This window comes from Botrytis byssoidea (genome assembly GCF_014898295.1).
Source record: "Botrytis byssoidea strain MUCL 94 chromosome Unknown BBYS_021, whole genome shotgun sequence".
In the NCBI taxonomy this organism is placed as follows: Eukaryota; Fungi; Ascomycota; class Leotiomycetes; order Helotiales; family Sclerotiniaceae; genus Botrytis; species Botrytis byssoidea.
The window spans coordinates 383,070-400,172 of record NW_024065862.1 but is presented as its reverse complement, the minus strand read 5'-3'; the positions used below and the strand labels follow the sequence as shown (position 1 = coordinate 400,172).

Below are 17,103 nucleotides of genomic sequence, written 5' to 3'. Positions count from 1 at the left end.
ATAAAACATCAGATGAATCTCTCACTAAAGCAAATGATGTTACTTGGTGTACACATACCTGTACATGCTTACATAGAAATATGCCCCAGTACACCCCAACACCTATGCAAACACATAGACAGATACCGACGCCGAGTTAGATGAATGAAGTTGGTAAGTGGGTAATATACCCCCAGATAATAGAATATCACAACATCCTCATCCTCATTGTGTTCACATACACATTCGCATACATACATGCATGTCGTGCAATTATGCAAGCCATCATTATATCACCGTTGTTGCCTATATCTGTTATGCGTTTATAAACAAAGTAAATACCGAGTTCAATCTCACAAGAGGTAGTTTGTAGGGTAGACTAGACACCGGTAGGCTAAGATACAAGTATAGGGCTGAGCCGATTGCTGGTGACGCTTGCAGTGTTTCTAATGAAGATTGATTGCGCGTATCCTTAGTATCTTGAAGCTTATTTGATTTTTAGTGCAATGCATAATGCGCTAACTTACGAAATATACTAAACAATGATCATTATTAACAGGAGTTCCCACTCCCAAATATTCCCCTGAGTTATACAAATAATTTAAATACTGAATAATGTGCAATATTCTTTTTTCGTCGACCTACTCCGGCGCCCATACGCCAATCTTATTCCATTTCCTGATTTATCCTATCCCAGTATCCTGTATTCTTTCCCATCCTGTAGTTCCGTACAAGACTCATAATACAATATTATTTGAGCCTCAATAATCTCTCCATACCCAATCCATACCCAAGCCGATGTCATTCAATCATAAGCCCAATACGAAGTTCCAAAAGTCTCACCACGCTCGCCGTGTTCCAGCACAACCTATCTTGTCCATACCCACATCCAATGCGCCCACGTCTTGAAATTTTCCATACTAATTCCCTCATCCGGAAACTCTAGTCTTCCCTTTCTCTTCTCACTCGCAGCTTGAATCGTGTTTCTCAAATCATTTGATCTTTCCGGGCCCCAATTTCGTACTTTCAGTCCATGCTTATTGATTTTATAGCCTATAATTAGAAGAATAAACACCGGGATCTGTTCCGTGTTAGTCCAACGAAGTCAATAGGAGATTTAGGGAAGCTAAACATACAGATACATAACTCGCAACGAATCTTCTAGCATCAAAAGGTCTTTCAAGAAATGCAGAAACACCGTTAAAAGTAACGAGAATAATACATGCCGCCATACCGTAAAACCCTTTAAGCCATTGACCGTGTGATTTGTATGGGTAACGGGGATGATCGCGGTCATAGTGCGCTGCTTGCCTTTCCGATGCATTTCCGTAGAGTTTAGTATCTTCAAGTCTGTCATTTGTGGCGTCAATAGGCTGCATAAATGAAACACTAACGTTTGGGAAAAAGCAAGAAGAAAAAATAAACTTGAGACATACGTCCGAAAAAATCCGAGATAAGTAGCACAAATCGTGGCGTAGACGATAAGAATCGATGAAGTGCAGTTTGATGCCAATTCACTTAGTCGCTATTTTCCCAATCAATTTTCAATGTATCGCAATAAACGGATGGGTGAAGGTACTCACAATTGCAGTTGTGCCAGTCCTACCCATGAAAGCCACTAGAGCCATAGCAGCCGTTGCTAACACCGCTCTGATTGGAACACCCGATCTTGTTTGCCTTAATCTCCTGGCAATAAACTCCGGTCCCGCCTGATCCTGTAAAGCCAAAGTATGTAAGACTCTCGATGCCACATACATAGAATTGATGGCGCAAGTAAAGGATGCAAAAGCGAAGATGGCGTTGAAAAAATGTGCCAGAGCTGGTAATCCCGCCTCGACAACTGCAATAACAAAAATGGAGTGCGCGCCAACCGATTGCCCCTTTCCATTGATGAAAGGATGAGTATATGGTACTATAAAAGATGCTGTGATCATGGCCATGGTGTAGAGAGTGACGATACGAATGGAGATTTTTCTTGCGGCCATTTTCATACTCTCAGCATTAGCAAGCGATTTTGACTCTGCCGCAGTTGCTGCTACAATATCCATTCCAGTATATGAGAAAATTACATTAATAATAGTTGTCCTGTAGAGATAATCAGCTATCGATAGGACTTGGAGATAGTGATTCGACATACCACATCCCAAGGAATGAGCCAGCGGGTCCTTCAATCTTTCGCTGCAGGTTTCCTTGTTCATCTCGAACGGAGTAGGCGTGGTTGAAAAATCCCCACGGATGACACCAATCTGAATATATTGAATCAGTATAAAAACATAGCACTTCACGGCTAATAATACCCACATTTAGAGTTTGGAGGTGACGTGTAATAAGCATCTGAGCTAGCTATCGGGGCGTCAGCGCACAACAATCAACGAAAGAGTACTTTACGTACGTTGCTTAGTGTCAAGAATAAGCATCAAAACAATGACCATCGTGATAAAGATGATCTTGATGCAACCGAAAGCATACTCTAATTCTCCGAAATACTGTAGCTGATCAGTAGCTGTCATGATTAGTGGGTGCTGCTGAATACTCACTTTAACAGGAAACATATTGATAGCAGTAACAATTATTAGGAACAATCCGATCCAAACAGCGGGGTCGACGCTTTCCCCAATTGTCCAAGCTAGAAATGTTCTTCCATCATCGTAATGAAATCCAAGAGTTCCAGAAACAGCAACTAATTCTTCTGCGGCAGTGACAGCCCATGCAAACCTTCTGATCGTCAATATTCCCTCTCGATTTGGATCATGATTGAGTTTGCTCACCAATACATCCACCCAACTGCAAACCCTACGCCGCGATCTAAGAATCTTCGAGGAAACTCTACGACCGGGGCATTGACAGGCATAAGAGCAGTCATTTCACCTAAACAAGATATAACAGATGAAACCACTGTTCCCATGATAATGTATGCCATGACGGCGCCGCCTGGTCCAGCCCCAGCAAGAGATCGACCACTACCAAGAAAAAGTCCATTTCCAATTGTCCTGTAGCCGTATTACGTTATTTATATGCTTGGGTAGAATTTGATTTCGAGGAACGTACCCAGAAAACGCTATCATCTGGCGTACGATTTACGTCGTTAGCCATTGTTTCTGACAGAAAAATAGCTCAGCCATAGCTCAGCAACTCACATTAATGTGCCGTTCACCAAGCGTTCTCCTAATTATAATTAGTGTTCGCAAAGATTGAATGGTACAGATTGGCGCACCACAGACTCTCCCCTCGGCGTTCCCGACGGTCTTCAGGGTAATTAGGCTCTGCATCTGGACTTGTCCGACTTCGAGTTTGATCGATGTCGAATTCGAATATTTGCGGTGGATCCACCGCTTCAGGTTTTTCATGATCCATCGTAACAATGTTGCGGTCAAAATCTCGAGTCAAAAAAGTTATGACAATTCGCGCAAAAGAGGTCGAAGGAATCAGGGTCGCCTAGAATCATATATATCTGCACTGCCTCGATGTAGACAATCCTCCGCAATATTTAGCCCCTGTACGGGCGGAAGGTCTAATGTAACCACATAGAAGGGACGACTAATTATATCGCACGAAGCTGATGCCTACTTACAGGGACCCCGCATCTGCCGCTCTTTTGGGTAGTACTTTGTTTAAACCTCGTGACAAGATATACTCTTGCAATATGGTTACAATGTATAAAACTGGATAAATATGAACCTCAAACAGAAAGTAAACACCAAATTTCGAAGCAACCAACCAGTCAAGTACAGAAGATAAAGTTCTGAAATAAGATCAATCCCGAAAACCTTAATGTCAGATTTATTTTTGAAGCTGGTTCTTTCGTCTGAGATTTCCACAAGAAGAACTAAGTCTGTGCTATCCTTGTGGACTTTCAACCAGCATTTTCATTGATCCTTAAAGTGGGTTACATTGCATATGATAAACCCTGATACCGGTTGGGGTTTTCAGCCCTCCGGGTGGCCAGATAGTAAATGATCCAATGGTATACAGGAGATACGAATAGACGAAACGGTCTGTATCCGTAGCTGAGATTGGATGACCTTCCAAATTGGATCAAGTAAAAGAGACAAATCTGGGCACAGTCTTCCCGAACAAGGGTACTTTTTGAAAAAAATCCTATCCAAAGACCTTGCTTGAACGTTCTCTTGAAGTGACAGCGGGGCCACCACCCATTTCATCCCTCATGGTACCCTAGCCATTGCTGTAAACGGTCGCGGGTTGTGGTCGCCAGGAAACAAGCCCAATACGATCCGATCGAGTTGATGATCTTCGCCCTTCATGGTCCATTTTGACACGCATCAATCATACTTATGATATACTCTCAAAGCTTGCCATTATTGCGGCACCAAGTTGAGGGAGTCAGCCCACGTGGCGACCAGACTGCTTCGAATCGTTGAAGCTACTACGTAGATTGAGAGCTCATGCCATCAACACACCATGCCGACTCCAGCCTCGGCCGCATCACCACAATTTACACGTCTAGCAAACATTTGGAAACTATTGTCCCTGCGCAGCGACGTCGATAGTATAATATTGGAACTGGTGGGGCAGTTTTCCCTCGAAAAAGTATATTCTGATGGCGATAAGGAAACCTATCAAAATCTGGTAATAACGCTATTTGCTCAACTCAACGCCATTTTTTATATACAACGCCTTTCTATCCCATCTGCGAAGCTTCAAAAAGATGGATGGTATTTTGGATTTCTGGCTAGCTGGGAGGTGACTCTGCGGATGATCGAATTTGTCTTACACATTGTTATCGAAGGTCGAGAGAGTTTATGGGAGTCGCGACAATTGAGAGACAAGTACTTGGCCGAACTGTTACTATCTGCGCTTCGTGTCCTCCAACTATTACCGCAGCCGCCATCCAATGGACAATCTCAATCGAAAATCGAATTGCAGAGAAAGATTCGTCGAGATAGATTTGGGCGCATTCATCGCTCACTCGAACATATGTTTGACAGTTATCCAGGACCGAAATCATTTTTGTTGTTGGTTTGCAAAGAAATAACTGAATCGTTGCGGGGTTCGGAGCCTAACCCACTAGCTTTACCCTCTAAATTAAGGGATGAACTGCCAAATTTAGCAGAAGAATTGGTAAGAGCCACTATATTCACGTTTTACTTATGGGGCTCCGCTAGGCCTAAGCTTTCTAAGTACCCTTCTAGAACCTTTTAATCGAAATCTACGAATCTAGACTGACTGCCACACTTCTTCATCACAGTATCCATTGAGCGATTGCTTCTCGACAAAATATGTGTCTACTCTTATACTTGCAGATGGTTCAGGAGGAGGAGGAGAAGGAGGAGGCAGTGGGGGAGGTGGATGGCTCGCACAATTCCTGGCACTTCGAGACATTACTCAATTCGTCGTCGCAGCTTCGGTTCAATATACGATAAATGGAGAAAGTCGCGATGCATATCTTCCAGCAGCATCAGAACGAACGAGGAATGCAGTTTTACGAGCGATTGAGAATATGCGAATCCCGACACGATTCTCCAAAGAAGATTTGGTCGGCACTTTTACTGATCAATATCGAATCATCCTTCCAGATACACCAGATTTGAGGAGACAGTCAATGCAGATGGAAATAGATGATAAGGAGTTGGATGCAATAGATGCACTATGTCTGCGACTCAATGATCGTCAAATAATAAGTCGCGTGAGTGATAGGGAGATGATGCATACAATATCTGAAATTACGAAAAGGATTCTTGCTCTTGATGATCCAAGCCGGCATGCCAAATCGTCAAGACCGAGGATATATACGCTCAATTGCTCTAAATGTCATATAGCTGGTGCCTCACAGATGAGATACCTAGAGAATCTGAAATTTCCGGTACGCCAAATATTTTACTAGAATTTAACTTCTGACATAATTATTCGGGAAGGTTCCGAGCAATAGTCTGAATGTGGACTGACGCGAATGGAATAGCATGCTGACGATGATCTCTATGCTCAGTTGGAAAACCCAGATATAAATGAAGTTAGACTACCCTCAAAGACAAAGTGCGTTCAATGCGAAGAACCGGTTACAATAATGCGTGAGATGGCGCTTGCAAGGCAAGTTTGGGATCTTCTTGAGCCCTTTGAATCCCATGCAGACGCTATGCATTTGGAACGATACGTTCCCACATACTTCCAACTTCCACCGCCGAAAATGGATGGAGCAATCCCCTATCATCCAGCCTACGGTAATTCAAGTACAAGCAATTTGAAGATGCGTACATATGATACTGAACCACCTTCACCCTTTCACAACAAGACAACTTTTGTCTCCGCAGCTGCCCAAGATCGGTCTAGGTCTTTACCTCATACTATGCCGTCTCAAGTGTCGCCTACTGTTGGTACTTTCAGCCAAAGACTAGACACCCCTATTACCCTACCTTCTTCCTCTTCTGACTTGGTATCACTGGATGATTCGAGGTCAGGTGAACCCTCGAGAATACCAGAGCTTCGGAAAAACTCTACTACTACAGACGAGACGCCATTCTCTCCAGATTCCGTTGGTAATACTTCACCGAATGATCATACCCCGTATGGAATGAACTCTGAAGGCGGGACTTATTTTGTCAACCGACCAACAATAGGCCAGAGCCATTCTGATAGAAAAAAGTCAAAAGGTGGATCCAAATGGACATCGGTTTTCACTGGAACGCGAAAGGAGTCTGTTCCTGGACAGTCCGTCGAAACTACATCACTTTCCTCATCAGCACTAGAGGCTCAAAGACTCGACGAAATAAATCTAGAAAGTTTGGTACGAGTACCAAGAAAGACTTCGAAAAGCAAAAGCGCTAAGGCAATCAATATTTCCTTGTCACAAAACTCAACGAATGGCCTATTCTGGACTCAATCTTTAATACAAATTTGGGATATGGGAGCATCCCCTCCCGCGATGACCCGTGTATTCCCAACGGAGAGTAGCTGTTATAAGGCATCTGTAACCAAAATGTATTTAGCTTATATAATTGGCACCCGAGATCCAAAGCTCACAGTATGTCCTTTCGGTCAATAGCACTTTCCTAATGATTTATCTAATTACTAACATTAAACTAGCTTAGAATAGTCAACTTGCAAACATCAGCTCCGGTTGTAGAGTATCCCTTACCCCCAAATCTTTGGGTAAGCAGCATAGCCATATCCCCCAACGAAAGCACCGTCGCAGTAGGCTTTACAAACGCAACAGTGTACTTTTTCAAAACCACTCAATCATCCGAACCTAGAGAGGATCGACTTCATAGTCGCATTCATAGTGAATGTGAAGACTGTCCGGAGGTAGAAACCCTTTCCTACTCTGACGATGGGATGCATCTTCTTGCCAGTACCCGCAGTGCCAAAAGTGGAGCTATTCAAATATATTTTTGGATGACTCCAATGCAATCGTCTCAAGAACTAGTTTCTTGTAGATATCATGTTCCTTTACATGAGTCAGAAGATAGAGGTCTCTCGTCTGCTATTTTTCGGTCAAGAACGGGTATTGAAGAAGTTCTGGTGTGTATAACGACTTGGACACAATCCGGTGTACCAGTCCTCGTCCATCCTAAAACAGGTCAAAAAACAGATATAAGAACCGCGCCTAATCGATCTGGAAAGTTGGGAAGTCGTATTCAGTGCGCTAGTTTCTCTCCATCTGGAAAAGAGTTAGCTATGGTCAATGAAAAGGGGCATTTGTATTTGATTTCGGCTCTAAATTCTAGTCCGTTGGATATCAGAAAAATAGCAGTTTCAAGAGAGCTTACTATTAAATCTGATTCATTCGCAATGGCGTTCATGTCATTGCCAGATGAGGAGGCCGCGATTGTCATGGCATGGATCGATCCTTCGAAGGCGGAAAGGGGAGTGGTCAGGAAGATTCCTCTAACTGCAGTTAGTACTATTTTTTGTTCCTTCTTGATCGACGGTTCTCGGGAATTTCGCCCACTACATCATCTTGAAAGCCTCTTTGCTTTCTTTTTTCACCCCCAAAAATATATGATACTAACACATTACAGAATGATACCATTGCCACATCACCTATCCTCCACAAATCAGATGTAAACTCTGCAACTTCTGCACCCAATACATTTATGTCGGGTGCAATAAATGAATTACCGGGGGACTCGAGACCAACTGAAATGGTGGCTGATGAGGAACCGATTACGAAATATAGGATGATGGGATTTGTTAAGTTTCCGAAGAAATAGAGGGAGAGGACATGGTAGATTCTGGAATGATTGGAATGCGAGAATATGAGAAGCGGTGATGAGATATGACAAGAGATAGAAGAGGGGAACAAAAGGAAATGCGACAATGCCATCGGAAAACTTTCAATAGAATATCAGCGGATGGATTAGGCTTTTTATATTGGTGAGTGGCTTCGTTGGATTACTGAATATATCCTATGTTGTACTTGGTTATCGAACGGCACGACTAGAATATTAGTCGGGTTCATGTATTGAATAAAACCCTTGGAGGACTTGAAAAGAAGGTTAAGATTCAAAAAAGTGTATGTAGGGAGATAATAAATTTTCAAATTTTTTTAAAAAAAATTAATAATAATAAATTGATAAATAGCTTCAACATGATAGATAGTGATCTCGAGGTAGACACTTCACATTTGAAAGCTTAGATATAATGAGACGAAAAGTTGTAGGATATAAGAATTTAAAAGGTTTGAAATATCATGTATAAGATTCCTCAATATCTTTTCGCGATAGTGTCTGCTCCTGTTCTCTTCATTTGGTTTCTTGGATGTAGGATAGTGAGATATCTTTTTGTTTTGGTGCTTTACCTTCTCATGTGGAATTTTTGTTTTGAAGTCGATATCCATACCCAGCACTTCCTACATCGTTTCATTATCGATGGACAAGTAAGAATAGAAAAGCGGAATAACTTTAGAATGTGACTGGAGGTCCTGAGAGATGAAACAAAGATATATGATATCATATTGTAATTGTAACTATAACTACCTAGGTACTAAAACAACGTGAAAATTCACCTCGCTTCCTTCATCTCGATTTCCCTCTCTTTTTCCTCGAACCGGAAGTGGAAGTTAGAGTGAAATGTTTATCACGATGATTGTGCTTTTTTCTTCGTGCTTAGATGATATGACATGATCTTGTAAACCTTCTGCATGATGAATTTTGAATTTCATACACTATTCTTAATATACAATCAATTTTCATGAGTGTAACCAAATTTTACAGAAAAGAAAACAAGATCTACACAATCTCTTCATCCCTGCTCTCGCTCCAAGACTCAAAAATGCACTTTCTCTCCATCCCCTCCCCCGCTCCATCCCACCGCCCCTCTCACCCCAATCCTACCCAAACAACATCACAGCCCCGAAAAACAAGCCCACCAACGCCAGCATCTCGCCCCTTCCCACCTCTTTCCTCCTGCCCATGCCCACAGCTCTCACTGGGGTCCCTGGTTTAACAGTCATCCCCGTTTCATACACACTCCACGTGATATTCCCATTACCATTCCGCGCATCTAATCCCCACTCTACAAATCCTACATACGCGTTACTCGAGATGTATACTTCTCTCCAGAGATAATTGAGCAGGGGGGAGATATCCATTGCGGTGAGCGTGGTGGCGTTGATGGAGGGATACCATGTGTATATTGTCTGTGGGACTCGTGGTTCATCGTTTGCTACTGTGGAGGAACTCAAATTCGAAGTGGGGAAAGAGGAAGTGGATGGGGAGGTTTGCGATACGTAGAGAGTGTAGGAGATTCCCGCGAGGTTTATGACCGGCCTGGTGATGGTGGATGCGGTGTCGTTGTAACCTAGGGGGATTAAGCCGCCGTAGTTGGCTTGCCAGATGGAGATTTTGGTGGCGGAGAATCGTTTGTCGAGGGAGAGGGAGGGCTCGAGATCGAGATAGATGTTCAGGTAGCAGGCTGCGATGACGGATGCGTTTAGTAAGGAATCGGGGGTGGTGGCGGAAATGGTGTGGAGAGGATTGCCGGGGTAGAGAGCCCAGTTATTGGTGAGTGGGAAGAGGGAAATGTTGGAAATAGAGACGGGGAGGATGGAGGGGAGATTGAGGGCTAGGGAGGGGAAGGAGTGCGGGGTCGAGATATCGGGGGAGGACCAGGAGAAAGTGGTGTTGAATTGAGTTGTTGAACCTACGCTTCCGCTGTTTTCGTCGGCGAGGGAGAACTTGGGGAGATGGAATTAGCACTTTCGTTTATTATTTCTTCTTTGTGATGAGGAGAATGACTCACATCTGTACATTGATACCCATCTTTATCAGTCGTTGTGATATCTGGGAAGAATGTGTATCTTCCAGATTTCGTTGTTGCATTTGTAGAATCACATATCTGTGTTGTTTCTGCATATATTGATGGTGTGAGGAGAGGGAAGAGGTAGATGATAATTTTGTATTGAGAGCTGAGAAGCATTTCGCAAGGGATCCACGAGAAAAAATGGATTTCGATTCAGGTGAGAAACTGGATGGTGTAAAGATTGAGTGAGTGGCTGGGAAATGAAATTAAAATTGACTTACACAATGGTTGTGAGAACTGCAATGAAAGACTTGGAAAGTCATGAAGACATGAGTGCAGTACGTTGCGTGTTTATTGGATGGTTATTAATAGTGAAAGACGGACTTAATGACTGCTTGTGACTGTTCGGCAGCAAAATGATATGAATATAGAAGAATATCTCAAGGAGCTTGAGGTATTGAAGATGAAAATGCTTGTACCAGATACTTGCCTTGACACAAGATAATAAAATATAACAGAAACGACTTAACAACTCAATTGAGCGAGGACTAGATGAAGTTCCAGAAATCGACACTGGGGAAATGGAAATTGAGAGAACCAACCAACAAGATGATAAAGAATAAGCACTCTCCTTAGGTACCTTCAGTATTGCAAGCAATTGTCGGAATATGTTGACTTTTCATAGGTCTAAATTGTTGGCCAAGAATTCCTACAATATAGAACTTACTGCGCCTTGTAGATTATAACTGAAAGTCCTCACTTGAGGTCTATCCAGCTCCATCAAAAGGTCTGATCTAGGAGACCTACTTTGTTGGTTAACCATATACTTATGTCTATCTGTTGTGACTCGCCCCTCTTAAAGGTCGTTTTCTAACACCGCACAGAGCGTATATTTGACAGAAGAACCATAAGAAGAGACGACCAAGATAATTGATTAATTTCGAGGTCTCCAAGTCAAACATATCAAACAATGTTATCCTGTACAAATGATCGAGAAGAGGTCTAGCCTCGAGATCTCGTAGTCGGCCATCAAACACGCCTTCGTAAGCGCCGTCATTTGTTTTGAGAAATTCGTCAGCGTCTATGTCACCGGCAAAGGTTTTTCGTCGCCTAAGATATAGCGTCTTTTCAGCCCTTCATCATTTAGTCCCATTTTACAAGCCGTGCCGCGTCCTCGGACTTTTCACCACGTTTCTGGGTACCGGTACCTGACTAGCTACTTGGCATGAAATTCGAATCTTTTCTTTGAGTGAATTCATCTGATGTTCGGTTTTATCAGTTGCCTCGTGAATAAGGTTCGGTGCCGAAATAATTTGTGGTTTAATACGGATATTCTTTGTTTCAGGGTTCTTGCTGATAGGTAGTGATAATTACTGAATCATGGCGACCTTATTCAGTGTCCTCACCAGATTGAAAGAGTGTTTGTATACCTAGGTAGTTACAGTCCTGTATTGGATGATTATTGCTTCTTAATTAAAAATTTGAAGAAAGGGAGAGACGACTTTTGGTGTGATTTGATATATTTTTCTCTCAAACTGGACTGAGCCTTCCAATTTTCATCCATGCGTTGATTTTGTTGCTCCGTAAATTGTTGAGAAAAGGATTTGTATCGCCCGGGCACATTCAAAGTGTGGCCAGTGCCTTCATCGATGAGTAGGTACTGAAATCCACGTGATGATTTAGATCGATCAACAGAGTACTCCAGGGAATGAAAACATCATCTGCCTTGATTGGTTTCGGGATCATATGAACGCTTTCCGGATTTCCCTCTGCGTCCATTGAAACACCAGATTCGCAATCTGGAAATGAGGTTCGGCTGGAAAGGCATTGATGTGATGCTTGTGGTGATCGCTAAGGATCGAGCATTTTCCATTGCACCAAATCCTTTTTGACACATCCAACCGCTAACCAACTTACCTCTCACATTGATATGAGGCTACAGTTTGTGAATGTCAACTTTGGTGCTGACTTGAAGATGCCCAATATCGCTACTGCGAATTCGTGATTTCAATGGATCCTCGGGAAGTGACGGATTGTACTTTACCTATTCCTCACAGGCTCATAGGATAAAACGTGTTTTAGCTAGCGGTGATGTACGCGAATTGCCTCGTTTGCAACTCACTTTTTCGTGCTGCTGAGGAGGCTAAGCACGTAAGTGAGTGTACCGATAGAGTGGCCAAGGTCGTGAAATTGACCAAGAAGCACAGTTTGTTAGTAAAGTCTTGTGAGTCGCGGATCTGGTTAGGCTCTTATGATTCGTTAAAACGGTTCGGTTCTCCAAGTAAATAGAATCGACTTAATGCAGAATTGATGGAGGGAGAAATTTTTGACTGCGAGTTCATTGGGGCCTCCCCGCAGAACTGTCAAGAAGGGGCAGCCGTTCAAAATCAATTTTGTCATGGAAAATTCGATCGCTCGTGCGGATGCTCACAGCGCCAGTGACATCACTCATCGAGTACGATACGCTTTCAGAGAAAACGACGACTGTGGGGAAGCACCCAAATCAAGGAGAGAGTGACTACTTTTACAGGATTAGAGTCGATAACAAAAGAGGTTCCGAAGTACTGAAAGATCTTTTTTAATCAACAAAAGCGTGAAAAATGTGCAGAGACCAAGGCGGAGTTCGATCTTTCTCTTCTGATTTGCGGCTACACCCTTTACCTTTGGAATTTAGCACTTTGCTCCTTTCATCTTATACCTATCAAAGCCGAGAAAATAACAAGACAACAGAGATTTGGCTTTACTCGCAGAATTTGCGCAGCTTATCTATGTATTTGCTTTACCACCCCTTCATTTCTCTAGCGAACTTTTGCCAAGTCAATCTTCAAGAATTATTAACATAACCGATATCCCTGCTACGTGCACGACCCTACTATGTGCACACTTTTATTATTTATATAGAAAATTGAATTAAAAATTGAAAAAGCGATATTATAATTTGAAATTCAAAATTGAGATAATTGAAATAAACTTATATAATATTTTGAAATAAAAAAATTAAAAATCTCAAAATTATAATAATAATAATGATAAATAAGATATTAATTTTTATAAAAAAAATTATTTATTTATTAATATATTTTATAATATAATTAAAAATATAAGTTTTTTTTAATGAAATTATGAAGTTCTATATATTATAATATAAGATATTTGAAAAAAACTAAAGTTTTTTATCGAAAATTTGAAATTATATTAATATTAAATTCTAATATATTTATAAAAAATATTTTAATAATTAATTATTAATAGAATAATGAATTTATAATATTTTATTCTATTTTTAAGTTATATAATAACAATAATCTTTAAAAAAAATATAAATATATTAAAATCTATAATTTATTAATATTAAATTTAAATAAAGATTTATAAAAACTTATTAGGAATTTGATTTAATCTAATAATAAATATAATATAAGTATTTATTAATTTTTTTAAGAAATTTCAATCTTAAACTTTTTTGTTATATAGTTTTTAATCAATTATTAAAGAATGAAACTATATTGATCAGATTTTGATTTAATAAAAAAATTTAAATTTCGAAAATTAAATTATTAATTAATATTAAATCAATTTTTATTTAAAATAATTTTTTTAAAAATGAATTAATAATATTTTGAATTGAAAAAAAAATTCTTTTTAAAGAATTTTATTTTAAAAGAATTTTTATATAATTAGAATCTTATTATATATAATAGAATTAAGATTTAGATAATTTTAAAATAAAATTTCAAAAATAAAAGATATTTTTTAAATAATTTTCTTTTATTAATCAAAACTCTATATATTTTAATATTTAATATAATCCCTTTTTTAAAAACTTACTTTTTAAATCTTTAATATTAAATATAAAATTTAAATTCATTTAAAAAAATATTTTTAACTTTTCTAAAAATATTATAAATCATTAGAAAAATCTAAGAATCTATATTAAATTTAATTCTTTTTACTTTTTTGATTTTTTTGATTTTTTTATAATATTATTAATATCAAAAAATCTATAAAAATTTATTATAATTCTATAAATAGATTCTAATATATTATTTATTAAGAAATTATATATCAAGATTCTATATTCTCTTTATTTAATTATTCAATCAATTCTTAATTTAATAATTCGAAATCCTTATAAATTGAAATTGATAATATTAATTAATTATTGAATTAAATTTTATATTATTATAATGATTTTTAAATTTTAAATTGATTTTTGTTTTGATATAAAAAAAGTGTGCATATAGTAGGGTCGTGCACGTAGTAGGGATATCGGTTAACCTTCTATGCAGAACTCTTAGAATCGCGCGGCAATCAAAATACAATAAAACAAGATACAATACGAGACTCCTTTTTATAAAGAGCATGAGCTGGCATTCCCTAGAAGCTTCCATAAAAGTATATTAGGGTGAATGCTGGTATGAAAAAACTTTACTCTGTTAACCTTAACATAGCGTCATTAATTTTCTAATTTAAGAAATCTATTCGGAACGGTCGGTAAGGATATGCTAGAAGGAGGAGCTCTGCGGAAAATTTCTATGGGAATTGATTAATTCTGACGACATTACGGAGTAAGGCAATGCATTCTCCTTGGTCGGGCGGAGTGGAATAGATGACACTTCTTGACCAACTGAATACGATTTGCTGAATGCGTCTGTATATCGGAATGTTCTCAAATGCCGGTACTGGTTTCCAACTAATGACTCCTGACCGTTAAAATGGAGGGCAAGGAAAGACAGCCAAGCCGGTTGGCTGCATTGACCTTGCAGCCCCAGTAAGTAAGTGAGGCGCAGCAGTGGATTATGTAATCTTCCATGGAACGAACAACAAATCTTTTTCTCAATCCGATTCCCGAGATTCTGCTTTGTACTTTATTTTACTTCGTCTGCTGTCCTGTACTTTGGTCCCCTTTATGTACATCTTTCAATCCTCAAGGTTCAAGGTAAAGAGAAGCAAAGTCCATCCAAATCTTCCCAGTAAGATCCACTACATTAATACGATTTAAGGTTCATGCAAGAATCTGTTTCCCTGAGCTCTAAGGCCTCCAAATACGATTCATATGATGTCCAGCCCGACCAAAAACAAAGCCATCTCCACTTCAAACCATGCATGTTCCACGCGTCGTCACCGCTTAGCACCACATTTAGTTTCTCTGCGATAAAGGAAACAAATGAGCCTTGCATGACAAAGCTTGCAAACCTCCTTTGGAAAAACAAATGAACGTTGACAGGAGTTCGTCCAATCTCATCGTTGTACTGAACATTCATTACGAATCAATGCTGTTTTCAGAGTTTTATTAAGGGGGTCGTCCACTATTTCCAACATCCACTCTGGGTTTCCTCGATCTAAAAGAGGAGACTTGTCTCTCATTATCGCAAGAGCTCCGATGTGAATTTCTTTCGTCAAGTAAGATTCAAATGAGCTTAGACGAAATCATGGGTTAGTACCCAGGCGTGAAGCATATCTTGACGTATCGGGCCAACTATGGTTGTTGGAAAAAGTTTACGAACATCTAGGATATGGATATCAGAATCAGATGTCGTTTGTCCTGCCGAGTGGATTCCTTAAGCCCACTCTCTTGGTTCACAGAGTTGTTATGGAGACCAACCGTCTTATCCGCTGCATACTTACCTCGTATCTCGTTACAAGGGCTTCCTGTGAATTCCTCTCTTATCTTGATTCCCGATGTCCCGATCTGGGATGACCTTACACACACTACTGCAAGCAACTTCCATCAACTGCTGTCGCTCAGAGCTTCAGGAAGGTACCTTGTGAGCGTTAAATGTATTCTACGGCGGCTTCCGTGATATCCACTTGAACCGTCAGGGAGCAAGGTCTTCCTTCCAATCGCTGGTGTACCGGTCACTAAGATGAAACGTTTGCACTGGTAAGTTCGGATGAGAATTCTGTTCAACATAGATATAATTCGAAATATTGATTGTGGTACGATATCTTAACCATAATCATGTTTCGTTCTGCCTGGTTCGCAGTAATACGGCAATTTTCCGTGGGGGTTCTCGTCAAAGTTATATAGCCCAAATGCAGAGAACTAAAAACACATTGCGTGGAGGGTTTGCGTTGAAGCGGGTCCAAAAGTGGCTCGCTCCCCCTTGTCGCGTCTTCCAACTACATACTCAAGTATCGCTGCATCAAAGAGATAGTGGAGCAGTCATCTAGACTTCTCCTTGCACTTCCATGGTAGCAACACGATAAACCTGGATACTATACCCAGTCATTTTGTCGGCGTTTGCTTAGGTGACTGCCAGATCCATACAAACATGTTGACCTACACGGGCGCATGTATCGTTTCTGTTTTTAGACGAACAGTCGAAGATTCCTATGTTACCCTGGATGGCTGATCTGCACTACTTGCAGTCCAAATCCAAGAGAAAGAATCTAGGTTTGGCTTGCTTCTCTCTTTGGAAAATAGCTGAAATAGCAATTGTACACCAAGACCTTCCACTTCAACATCCACATACACAAAAGTTGAACTATTCTGAGTAGCAATTTTGATTTCTCCAGCCCGCAGCATAGAGACGCCTTGGGCTATGAAGCGTTCTTTTATTGCATGGGCAATTTTGTCAGCGAACATTGCCAGTAAAATTTCCCATCACGATTGTAGCAAATGACTGCATCCAGCTCGATTGTTCAAACTCTAGTGAAGCTCTTTCAAAGATGACTGATAAACCTGAATACCAATAATTATCACAGCTCATGGTCAATTGATTGAAATATTTAATTCTAGGGACTGAAAACTCTATAATTTAAGTAATATATATGCTAAAGCATAACCTAGATAGTACTAGCTCGAAAGAAAAAGTATCAGTGGGAAAGCTCCTCAAAAAATAGCTAACATTACTAAGTAGTAACATCCCACATACTATCTTGTAAGTGACTTGGGATCTCGAGGCATCTCAAAAACATCTCCCCATT

At 40.1% G+C, this 17,103-nt stretch overlaps 3 protein-coding genes across 3 annotated transcripts; 1 reads left to right on the top strand and 2 right to left on the bottom strand.

Annotated features, from left to right (window-relative positions):
- Positions 1-847: 847 nt before the first annotated feature.
- On the bottom strand, positions 848-3,333 carry EAE97_009293 (uncharacterized protein; the record flags this gene model as incomplete). The annotated part of the gene is made up of 12 exons (XM_038879808.1): positions 848-1,060; positions 1,116-1,329; positions 1,416-1,504; positions 1,563-2,064; positions 2,117-2,225; positions 2,281-2,322; positions 2,372-2,465; positions 2,517-2,694; positions 2,748-2,969; positions 3,028-3,044; positions 3,117-3,144; positions 3,194-3,333. The coding sequence occupies 12 exons, from the start codon at positions 3,331-3,333 to the stop codon at positions 848-850; spliced, it is 1,848 nt and encodes a 615-aa protein (XP_038729364.1).
- A 1,065-nt stretch (positions 3,334-4,398) lies between these two features.
- On the top strand, positions 4,399-8,144 carry EAE97_009292 (uncharacterized protein; the record flags this gene model as incomplete). Its single annotated transcript, XM_038879807.1, has 5 exons — positions 4,399-5,058; positions 5,186-5,800; positions 5,897-6,955; positions 7,018-7,827; positions 7,953-8,144. The coding sequence occupies 5 exons, from the start codon at positions 4,399-4,401 to the stop codon at positions 8,142-8,144; spliced, it is 3,336 nt and encodes a 1,111-aa protein (XP_038729363.1).
- Positions 8,145-9,262: 1,118 nt separating this feature from the next.
- On the bottom strand, positions 9,263-10,350 carry EAE97_009291 (uncharacterized protein; the record flags this gene model as incomplete). The annotated part of the gene is made up of 2 exons (XM_038879806.1): positions 9,263-10,108; positions 10,174-10,350. The coding sequence occupies 2 exons, from the start codon at positions 10,348-10,350 to the stop codon at positions 9,263-9,265; spliced, it is 1,023 nt and encodes a 340-aa protein (XP_038729362.1).
- Positions 10,351-17,103: the final 6,753 nt, after the last annotated feature.